This window comes from Argopecten irradians, chromosome 6 (assembly GCF_041381155.1).
Source record: "Argopecten irradians isolate NY chromosome 6, Ai_NY, whole genome shotgun sequence".
Classification (NCBI taxonomy): Eukaryota; Metazoa; Mollusca; class Bivalvia; order Pectinida; family Pectinidae; genus Argopecten; species Argopecten irradians.
Genome location: NC_091139.1, coordinates 24,322,793 through 24,335,414, shown reverse-complemented (window position 1 = coordinate 24,335,414; position 12,622 = coordinate 24,322,793). Strand labels below are relative to the sequence as shown.

The 12,622-nt window shown below is 35.5% G+C and overlaps 1 protein-coding gene across 1 annotated transcript; it reads left to right on the top strand.

The window, feature by feature from the left end:
* The first annotated feature begins 2,014 nt into the window (after nucleotides 1–2,014).
* Nucleotides 2,015–2,707, top strand: LOC138326405 (zinc finger protein 512B-like). The gene has a single exon (XM_069272515.1). It carries the CDS (start codon nucleotides 2,015–2,017, stop codon nucleotides 2,705–2,707), a length of 693 nt encoding a protein of 230 aa, XP_069128616.1.
* Nucleotides 2,708–12,622: the final 9,915 nt, after the last annotated feature.

The window sequence follows — 12,622 nt, the reverse complement described above, 5'->3', positions numbered from 1 at the left end:
GATACACTATAGCTATGGTGATGTTAAGGTCATATCGCAAGCTGTATAGAGTTACAATCAAACTAGCTAAATGTCATCTACAAATCCATAAATGGGATGGCAGACTCGGATCTTTATTTCAATTATATCAACACCTGTTCCATCCAAACACATTTTCTATGCAATCCTCAAGTTTGCAATAATAATTACATAATTGCATTTTTCAGATATTCTTCAATTGTGCAATGACTTTGACTGATTAAAAGGAATAATTTTAGGGTGATATGTTATCGAGCTTCTTTGAAACAGTAAGAACTTGTCTCTAAAGAAAATTCTGTTGGGTGTCTGATGGGCATGCAGCCTGTATACATACATACATCAAACATCAGTTTCTTAATTCTAAAAATATCTATCCAAATTACGAGAAACACAGAGCAGGCGAACAACCATGGAAAAAGTTCATATTAAAATCCTCATTTAATGCAGATTTGGACAATATCCTTCATGCAAATAGTGATGTCATTAGTTTTTTATTCTTTGAATTTTCCTCAAAACCCAAAATGTTAACAAGTAATTGGACAGTCCGTCAACGACTGTATTATAACATGCATGACGTAATTGACTTCACACACGAAAATAAACCATTCTACATTGTTCTGTGGAATCGACTTTGGTGAGATTGACGACAGAACTGGATTTGTTTTTTGTACGAATGATGACGTAAAAATACAGCGGTGCAAAAGTGTTCCCGAAGAAAATGTAATTATAAAGTTATTCAATTAGGAACTATACCAGCATTCCCGTATAATGGCCGCTCGGCTTCGTAACAACACAAGTAATCTCATTGAGTCACAGGGAAACTGCCTCACCTATAGGTGCTCGCACAAGAACTTGGTAATATATACCTCGCACATGACAGCACCAACACCTTACTCTCATCTGACTGTCCCATACCGTACTAATCAATAGACAACTCAGGCTTGTAGCCAAAAATCTCGCCAAGTTTTATTATGAAACAGGCAGACAAAAAAATTTGTCAATGGATATCTTACGTCATATAACCACATTTACACAGTTGTGATACTTTTTTCCTCAGAACATGTTTATTTGTAAATTCTACCTTTGTGAACGAACATATGACTTAGACAGCATCGATCAATATTTACAGTACATTAAAATGTTGTGAATGCAGTCTTACTTTGAATGCAGAATTACTACTGGAAATACAGCTTCAATGATAGGAAGATCAATTTCCAGGAACGTACAATCACTGAAATCATGTGCATCTTTCAGGAACTATCACAAAATCAAATTTTCATGGCATGATCTAAAAAAATCAAAAATCTAACAAAACCATTCAGAATTGTTTTGCATTTAGAGACTGACATAGTGTCATGATTCAAGGACAACATGATAAAAATGGCTGCCTCAGCTGAACTTTTGTAACAAATAATTTCAAAATATAGATTCTTGTTATCAATAAAAATAAAAGGTAACTTGTTCCTTCGATATGAGATTTCATGAAGATTTCTAAAACTGAGTGTTTAGTGAAATCACAAGAGAAGCTAGAACTTTTGTCCAAGAGGCCAATTTATACTGGCTTGTAAAGAAACCCATGTCTGGCAATTGTTGCCGAGTCTGGTAATACAGCCATGTGTGGTAATAAGTTCATGTAATATAATAAGCCCATGTCTGATGATAAGCCCATGCCTGTTAATAAGCCCATGCCCGATATAAGCCCATGCCTGGTAATAAGCCCATGTCAAACAATAAGGGCATGTCTGGTAATATGTCCATATCATATAATAAGCCCATGTCTGGTAATAAGCCCATACCTGGTAATAAGTCCATGTCTGGTAATATGTCCATATCATATAATAAGCCCATGCCTGGTAATAAGCCCATGTCAAACAATAAGGTCATGTCTGGTAATATGTCCATATCAAATAATAAGCCCATGTCTGGTAATAAGCCCATGTCAAACAATAAGCCATGTCATGTCTGGTAATATGTCCATATCATATAATAAGGTCCCATGCCTGGTAATAAGCCCATGCCTGGTAATAAACCCATGCCTGGTAATAAGCCCATACCTGGTAATAAGTCCATGTCAAACAATAAGGTCATGTCTGGTAATATGTCCATATCATATAATAAGCCCATGTCTGGTAATAAGCCCATACCTGGTAATAAGTCCATGTCTGGTAATAAGCCCCTGTCTGATAATAAGCCCATGTCAAACAATAAGGGCATGTCTGGTAATATGTCCATATCATATAATAAGCCCATGTCTGGTAATAAGCCCATACCTGGTAATAAGCCCATGTCTGGTAATAAGCCCATACCTGGTAATAAGCCCATGTCTGATAATAAGTCCATGTCTGATAATAAGCCCATACCTGGTAATAAGTCCATGTCTGGTAATAAGCCCCTGTCTGATAATAAGCCCATACCTGGTAATAAGTCCATGTCTGGTAATAAGCCCCTGTCTGATAATAAGCCCATACCTGGTAATAAGTCCATGTCTGGTAATAAGGCCCTGTCTAACAATAAGGGCATGTCTGGTAATATGTCCATATCATATAATAAGCCCATGTCTGGTAATAAGCCCATACCTGGTAATAAGTCCATGTCTGGTAATAAGCCCCTGTCTGATAATAAGCCTAAGTTTGGAAGGAAATCAATGCCTTATACTGATATTCCATTACTTGGTAATCAAAGCTCATGATAGAGTCAGATCATAATATGATTATCACCTAATTCCTGTTAATTAACATATGGATGCTTTTAGTGCAGTGTCTATAGTAATAAGCCAATGTATATATATATGTGCATGTCTGTGTGACGATAAGCCTATACGATAAGCCTATGACTTGTACAATGCAGGTCTATGCTTGGAAATAAAACTGCTGAAGACTGTTGCTCTTCATTTAAATTGATTTTAAACACATTGTTCGATTGCCTTGCAATAATCAAATATAATATTAAAATCAAATAAGAGATTAGTTGGCCTTTAGGTCGTTATTGAATACATACAGTCAATATATATCTATTTACTGAATTATTCAATTACTTGAAGAGCCATGTACAAAGGATCCTAAAGAGTTCTCAAAGTCTAGAAACAGGTTTAAGTTCATTGTTTTACAATCTAATATTGATATTAGAGCCTCCATGTACTTTTGCAATTATGTAAGCTACCGATAATTTCATTCCTATAATGTAACAAACACCATGCCGTAAGGCGTTAAAGTCGATTATATCGGCTATGTTCTACAGAATGTGGGCGAGAAGACAACGCCCTCCCAAAGGAAGTTCCATGTTTGTCTTCTTAGCCATATTGGTCCCAAATGCACTCTGAGCCAGTGAACAAATTACACTTAATTTTCTGCATGTGAAATATGGCAGAATTAGTCAAATGAAATACCATAGAAACAACAGTTATATCTGTAAAGTCTTTCATTAATTTGTTTTACTACAATAAAATGTAAATAGACACAACAGATCTAACCTGCATTAAGGATCTTTTTCACTTGTACAGGTATCAGTTCGAACACCATGCAATACAACATGGCATGAGGAAGCTTGAATAGTTCTACTGATGAAGGAAAAATCGAAGCTTGAATAGTTCTACTGATGAAGGACAAATGGAAGCTTGAAAAGTTCTACTGATGAAGGACAAATCGAAGCTTGAATAGTTCTACTGATGAAGTACATATGGAAGCTTGAATAGTTCTACTGATGAAGGACAAATCGAAGCTTGAATAGTTCTACTGATGAAGGACAAATCGAAGCTTGAATAGTTCTACTGATGAAGTACATATGGAAGCTTGAATAGTTCTACTGATGAAGGACAAATGGAAGCTTGAATAGTTCTACTGATGAAGTACATATGGAAGCTTGAATAGTTCTACTGATGAAGGAAAAAAACGAATAGCTTGAATAGTTCTACTGCTGAAGGACAAATGGAAGCTTGAATAGTTCTACTGATGAAGGACAAATCAAAGCTTAAATAGTTCTACTGATGAAGGACAAATCAAAGCTTGAATAGTTCTACTGATGAAGGACAAATCGAAGCTTGAATAGTTCTACTGATGAAGGACAAATCGAAGCTTGAATAGTTCTACTGATGAAGGAAAAATCGAAGCTTGAATAGTTCTACTGCTGAAAGACAAATGGAAGCTTGAATAGTTCTACTGATGAAGGACAAATCGAAGCTTGAATAGTTCTACTGATGAAGGACAAATCGAAGCTTGAAAAGTTCTACTGATGAAGGACAAAATCGAAGCTTGAACAGTTCTACTGATGAAGTACATATGGAAGCTTGAATAGTTCTACTGATGAAGGACAAATCGAAGCTTGAACAGTTCTTCTGATGAAGTACATATGGAAGCTTGAATAGTTCTACTGATGAAGGACAAATGGAAGCTTAATAGTTCTACTGATGAAGGACATATGGAAGCTTGAATAGTTCTACTGATGAAGGACAAATGGAAGCTTGAATAGTTCTACTGATGAAGACAAATGAAGCTTGAAAAGTTCTACTGATGAAGACATATGGAAGCTTGAATAGTTCTACTGATGAAGGACAAATGGAAGCATGAATAGTTCTACTGATGAAGGACAAATGGAAGCTTGAATAGTTCTACTGATGAAGGACAAATCGAAGCTTGAACAGTTCTACTGATGAAGTACATATGGAAGCTTGAATAGTTCTACTGATGAAGGACAAAAGAAAGCTTGAATAGTTCTACTGATGAAGGACAAATGGAAGCTTGAATAGTTCTACTGATGAAGGACAAATGGAAGCTTGAATAGTTCTACTGATGAAGGACAAATGGAAGCTTGAATAGTTCTACTGATGAAGGACAAATGGAAGCTTGAATAGTTCTACTGATGAAGGACAAATCGAAGCTTGAACAATTCTACTGATGAAGTACATATGGAAGCTTGAATAGTTCTACTGATGAAGGACAAAAGAAAGCTTGAATAGTTCTACTGATGAAGGACAAATGGAAGCTTGAATAGTTCTACTGATGAAGGACATATGGAAGCTTGAATAGTTCTACTGATGAAGGACAAATCGAAGCTTGAATAGTTCTACTGATGAAGGACAAATCGAAGCTTGAATAGTTCTACTGATGAAGGACAAATGGAAGCTTGAATAGTTCTACTGATGAAGGACAAATGGAAGCTTGAATAGTTCTACTGATGAAGGACAAATGGAAGCTTGAATAGTTCTACTGATGAAGGACAAATGGAAGCTTGAATAGTTCTACTGATGAAGGACAAATCGAAGCTTGAACAGTTCTACTGATGAAGTACATATGGAAGCTTGAATAGTTCTACTGATGAAGGACAAATCGAAGCTTGAATAGTTCTACTGATGAAGGACAAATCGAAGCTTGAACAGTTCTACTGATGAAGGGAAATGGAAGCTTGAATAGGTGCTTAAGGACAAATGGAAGCTTAAATAGTTCTACTGCTGAATGGCAAATGGAAGCTTGAATAGGTGCTTAAGGACAAATGGAAGCATGAATATAGTTCTATTGCTGAAGGACAAATGAAAGCTTGAATAGGTCTTAAGGACAAATGGAAGCATGAACAGTTCTACTGCTGAAGGACAAATGGAAGCTTGAATAGTTCTACTGTTGAAGGACAAATGGAACATGGACAAATTAATTTCTTTAAAGAGTCAATTACCTAACGTTATTTATTATAGCTGACATTGAAATTTCTCTCACATCAATTTCCTAAAGGTGTAATGTCAAGTAATTAGCTGATAGCTCACACCACTAATACCCTATACCAAAACTATTTCCTGTAATCTGATTCCAAGTGTAGGCGAGAACACAATTAATGATAGCCATTTCTCATATGAAAACTTGCCATATTAATGTGATTAAGTGATGTTGAACACAGAAAAAGAAGACATTCCTCACAAATCTTTGGGCACTCTCTGTTGAGCACAAATAAAATATTCTTAATCAAACAAATCTATTTTCATTTTTGTTTGAGTATCATAATAAAAGGTTTTGAAAGAATGAAACCTAATTCTATTTTTTTTATCAATCTTTTCAAAAAATTAAAGCAAATAATTAAGATCTCCATAGAGGTCCAGATGAAAGCAAACTTTTGATTGTGTGGTTACAGTTTTTATTTTCATTTTAAGTAACAATGACTTGACTTTTCATTGACCTCAAAGCCAGCATTTTCAGGAAAGGGGAAGAAATAAATATGCTTAATCCGACAAAATGAATTTGAAAATTTGCAAAGAAATTTATTTTCAATTCTTAGTAAACATGATCATAGCTTTCAGTTTCAGACCTGAAAAGTAATCCCAAGCAAGCAAATTTATAAGGGAAGCGAGTATGAAAAATCATTTTAGATGGTTACCACATAGAAACACTTTGCTGACCAGACAACGGCCCAATATTGTTGACATAGACAATGACGCTGACATACTATATTTGACCTAATAAGCATCCAAGGCGCTCATGTAATTAAAGGAAATAAGGGGGCGCTAATAAGACCAAATGTGGGCTACCCTTTCACAAAAACAATTAATGCACAAAGTAAGCCATCAATCATTTGCAAAAGAAATCCTTAATTAAACTGTTGGTTGTCATATTTTCAGCTTACATTCACTTTGAGGTATGTGATATTGGGGCTTCAAAAAGGGAAGAAGGGAGCTTACATGGACAGGGGCATTTACAAGGTCAGATATATGGTACTTATATTTTACACAACTAAATTTTCTCTTTTGGAAATTAAGTTTCATTGATAATAGATTAAAAATGTAGTTGCTACAAAAAACACATTCTGTTAACAATTTCCATCCATTAAACATCGAAATCATGTTGTTGCAAATTACAGGTGGGGCTATTAATTGTCTTTTTGATGTGTTACTGTACAATAGGTTTATTGTACAATTGTTTATGTCAAATCCATTGATGTGGTAAATGCTAGAGATATCCAACCTATCACCACCATATCTAACATTACTTTCAGTGACAAGTTACAAAATAAAAGTACAGTATTTTACAACACCACAAGTCAGCTCTGAGTTACCATCAACAAACTTCAAATGAAAGACATATCTCAAAGGGAAGCAACTTCTCTTGTTTTCGGCTCCATAAAACTGTCAAACCCCTTGTGAACGGTGACGGCTTCATGTAGGCTTCTATAATCAAACTCAAAGTACACTTTTGTCACGGAAGCCATTACAGATTTTATTGATGGCGATATGTGGATGAGAGGGAGAGTTGTGTCGAGGGAGTTTCAAAGTAGCGTTAAGAACTTACATAGTAACGTTTTATTAACATTTTTTTGGTGTTCTGATTTTATGCTACACGACACAGACAAAGTTTAACAGCTATAGCTGTTTTGATTTTTGTAGTCCATTCAGCTTTTTCTGTTTCCATTAAAATTCATAAGTCAAACAATAGAGTAGAGTCTTACTACAACTCATTCACCCCTGAAATTTCATTATGGACTGGTCTAGTCTTTGATTTAGAAGAGTCTAAATGTGTCTTCAGGGGTGAAGATATTATCTCATGAGACAGTAACTCCTCTTAGGCTGTTATCCGAGTGTTCATGAAGACTGTGAAAACAGCATACAAAATCTTATCAGAACAATACCAGTTTGACAATTTGATCAACAAGGAAAAACAGGACCTCAATTCTGATATTAAAATGCTGACCCTTGTTTGGTTTTAAAACTTCTTTAAGTGAAAAGTTCCCTTTAAATATGTACTATAATAGCACATGTGTGCTTGAGTAAAATTATCTCCCTTTACTGAAATAGTCTCCCTTTGAAGTCTCAACCAATTGTTCTGAAAATATAGGTAGTTACAGACATTAATATCAAGGTCCCTCTAAGTTAGGCAAAAAAAAAATAAAGATTGGTTTGAATAAATACGAAATGTCCTCTATTGAATTGCCTTTTCATGACTGCTTGAACATTTACCATCTTTGTAATTTATGGAGTTATCTGCTCTTGTCAGTATACAAGTTTATTGTAAATCAAGTTGTTTGTTTATGCTCAAAGTTGCATCGTTCTCTCAGAATAGTCTTTCATAAATCCATATCAATAATTAATCTGTAGAAGCTGTGTTACGAAGGCTTTGAGAAACATTGTTAATTCAGGAAGGACTGTGATTACATAAATATTACAATAAGAAGTTGACATCAGACAGTGTTTACGGGGTAAGTTCAGTCACAAGATCTAGTCAAGGGAATATTTACCTTAGGATTGATAGTTATAATGTTAGAGATTGTGTAATAGCCATAGATATATATTACATATTGAAGTAGAATATCGCTATCAAGTTCTGTCCACTATACACTGAGTGCATCCTTCTTTTCCATATGTTCAGTATGGTTGGCTGGTTAGTTGGCTGGTTAAATGAATGTCCTTTAAACAGTCAGGATCATTTAAGGACGGCCTCCTGTGTATGCAGTGTGTTCCATGTATGAAGTGTGTGCATGTTTTGGAAGCCTGCCGTATGTTTGTTTTGTGTCTCTTTGTGATAGCCAAACTTTTGCCCCCTTTTTTATAGTGCTATCTCACTGAAGCATGTCACCAAAGACACAGGCAAAGCCCATACAGTTACCAGTGGGAACTACCAAAGTTAAGCGACTGCATTTTTCTTTTCTATTTTTGTCACAGATCACCATGGCAACAGAGAAATGTATAATTACAACAATGATATCAATTAGGAAGACTGACAATATTAATTGCTTTCTGTGGAAGAACCTTTTTCCAAAATCTCACAATTTACACAATTGTAATCTGAAGCTAAAATTCATGATCTTTGTTTAATCCTTTGCTAATGATTCGACGAAATCATTCTTGATTAACCCTACTGGAAGCTAAACAATCGAAACTAATTTATTTTCCGTACTGCTACAACAAGTTATTTAAATAAAGTCTATTACCTTTAGATTTCAAAGAACGCCATTGATTTGTAAGGATTCACGATCAATGTTACAAATACAACCAATATTCTGCAAAGAATCTCACCTCTACAAAATACATAGTATAGTAGCTAGGTGTCCTAACCATTTGTCTGCAAACTGACAAACAAACTGGTCTGTGCTGATGTGGTTATGGCCTTGAAGGTCACTCCTATAATGGACCTCTCCTATGGTATTAGTGAAATATATAGCCACTAGCTATAATATATGCAGAATCAACTTCAAATTAAAACCTCGCCTGGTTATAACAAAACAAATATTCATCACAATATTATCATTATATATATAATCATGTTATAATCAAAACCTAAATGAGGTTTTATTTGTTTGTTTTTGTTTTCTATTCTATGACACTCATTGCCATTTAAGGATGTATGAGATTCAGGAGGTGAATAAAAGCCAAATGTTGCAAATTAGCAAGCATTTATCATGCATGGTTTCTATAGGAACAAACAGTCTGAATTGTCACCGTATAGAAAAACAGGACTGGTAGAAGATTGGAGGCGTGTGGAATGTAATTTGAAATAGTGAAAATACAGTTTACTTCAGAGCTACAAAGGCAGGGCTAATTTTATCATCTGAATGACAGGCTTTAATCTTCCAGCAAGCATAGCATTATCTGTTAATCTAGCCTAATATCCATGACTAATTGACAGGATTTTCTGTCCCGTAACGATGGAAGAAATGTGGATCCTAGAATTTTTAGCTTCCATATCATATACCAAGACTATCAATGTGTTAATCTATGTGTCAGCTTATTGCTTGGTATTTAGGAAAGTAAGACTTATTGTTTCCAATACTACCCATCTTTGTTAACTCAAAGTTGGCCGAACCAAGGTAAAACTTAAAGTTGTCCGAGTATTCTTAAGTCAGGTTTTATTTTACTGGTGTAACATCCTATTAACAGATAGGGGCATATAAGAACGTGACAGGTTTATGTGGTGGGTGAAAGTTGGAGTACTTGGAGAAAAATCTTTGTCCAGTACCTGGCAACTGCACCACATGGAATTCAAACTCACAAATCCCAGAGATAGAGCTCGAGGCTCGTGGTAATATGTCGGGACAACACTTACTGTAGTTTCTTATCTCCTTGTAAACATTAAAGAATCATTAAAGGTAAATTTATAATCTAAACCATCAAGTGATCTTCTGAAGTTTTCCTCATCAAATGAAATAATCTGAATGAAATTACCATACTAATTAAACAAATTTGAGACTGATGCATGCACATGTTGATCTATGCTTTTAATTGCTGAAAAAAATCAGCATATGTGCTGTATAACATGAACTATATACGTGAGTGTAGTTTTTTAGTTGCTCAGAGCTTTCAAATGATATATTCTTGGTTAGTTTTTGGATCAATAATTTCAGTCATGAATAAAACAAATATCTGTTCATTGATATTCAATATTGATTTATATAGTAAAACAAAAGTTTCAACACCATGGAAATAGAGTTTCAATACTTTCATTTAGAAACCTGCCAGGCATGCTGAGCTTAGTTGAGTTGGCTGGTATATAATTTCTATACAGAATTCACTTTTACAGTATACAAGTTTTACAGACACTGTATTTCATTAATCATACCCTATCTAACACTTCATACCTTGTTCAAAACCGGCCAACCGTGTATACAATCATCCAAGCAAGTAAATATCTATCATCATTTTATCTTTTTATACCTTCTACAAAATTACCAGGAGCTAAGCCCATGTACTACCAAAGGAAATAAGACCTGTACTTATTTAAAGGAAAGTGGGATACTTCAGCATTAAAGCTACGGTCGTTCCAAGTCAGAATGAGGCGACATAGCATCCAATGGAACATGTAATTAACCTGTAAATTCAAATGAAAACAAAAGATTTTTGATTTTTTTTTAAATGGAGAATTCAATCTTAAAGTACATTAAAATTTGCACATACAGTACCGTGCCAAAAGTATTCGGTCACAATGGCGGCGTGTTTACATGACGGTAAAAACGAAACGAATTCCAAATTAATTTTACTTATATACTAAACAGTCGATTGCAACGGTATTACACACTTACCTTCAGTATTTTGTAAGATGTCCTTTCAATCTAATTACGTTTAAAATTTGTTAAGGGATCGTGTTGTACAAGCTTTGAATGTAGCAAGGTGTGATCTCCGTCCAAATCCTCTGAATCACGGAAAACAAGTCGTTTGCCGATTTCACAGCTGCTACTCAAGACTGGCGTTTTCTTTTTATTAATAACCAAATATTTTCAATTATGTTTAAATCTGGTGATTGAGCGGGACAACTCATTCCATTAATTCCGTTCTGGGCGATGTAGTCTTGAGTGGACCTCGCATGGTGAACTGGGGCATTGTCGTCTTGAAAAAGAAAAACCACCAGTAGGAAAATGTCTGGCAAGAACTGGCCAAAGATTTTCCTCCAAAACCTCCTGATATTTTGCCGCATTAATATTTCTTTCCACTCGAGCTTATGTCTCCACACCGTTCCAACAAATATACCCCCAAATCATAACCTCGAGTTTGTTTTGAGTATCGCACGGCTGCACAAGATCCGGTCCCCATCCTTCACCTCTCTTTCTCCATATATAAACTCTGTGGTCCTGTCCAATAACTATTTTGCTTTCATCTGAGAAAATCACTCGCTTCCAATTATATATTGTCTATCTCCGCTTTTCTCTACACCAAGCAAGTCTCTTAGTTCTGTTACTCTGCTTCATGACAAGTTTCTTCCTAGAAACACACCTGGTATACCCATGTTGGCTTAGATGCCGCTGAAGTATTCTTTTAGAAGTCGAAACATACCTTTGCTCATTGTAATTAACGGTAATATCATTAAGGGAATCCCTCCTATTGTTTTTAACAATCCTCTCCAAAGAACGATAATCCCACAAATTCACTAACTTTGGTCATCCACGTCTCGACCTGTTCTCCACTGAACCACATGTACAAAATTTGTTTACAATGTCAATAACTGTAGACTTGGGTATTTTTAACATCATACTTATCTTTCTCCGTGAAAATCCACTCCTAAACATCCCTACGATCATATTTTTAATGCCCATTGACAGTTCTTTCCCTTTTCGGCCCATCTTGGCAGTACACGTCCATGGGAAAAAAACAGAAAGCAGACGACAACAAAAATATTGTGTGACTTAACATGACGTCATACGCAAACCTAAAAATGATGCACGTCATCATCAGTGACGTTCACAATGAATGCCAAGGCCATTTTCAGCTATGTTATTAACACGACATTAACACACCGCCATTGTGACCGAATACTTTTGGCACGGCACTGTATTTTGGAAAGAAGCCTGTTCTTATAGAAATAAGATTATTGGTTTTACTGTGATATGCCAGAAAAGCCCACTGTAGTGAAAATGTATGTGAAATGTTCAAACTCGCTTACTGTCCGCCATTACACATAGTGGTCGGATGTGTCTTGTATGCCGGACCCTGGCCCTAGCCAGTGTAGTAAAGAAATTTTTTGTCTAGAAGTACTCAAATCGCTCTTACAGTGGTGTCTTTACATTATTAGATGCATGTTCTTGTATAAAAAGAATTCATCACCTCCATAGTGGTTATGTATTGCATTTGTTTAACGTGCGCGACATTGGCTCTGGTATGGGTACAGCATACATGTTGTAGCTACGATGTGGAATTTCAACGGTATCA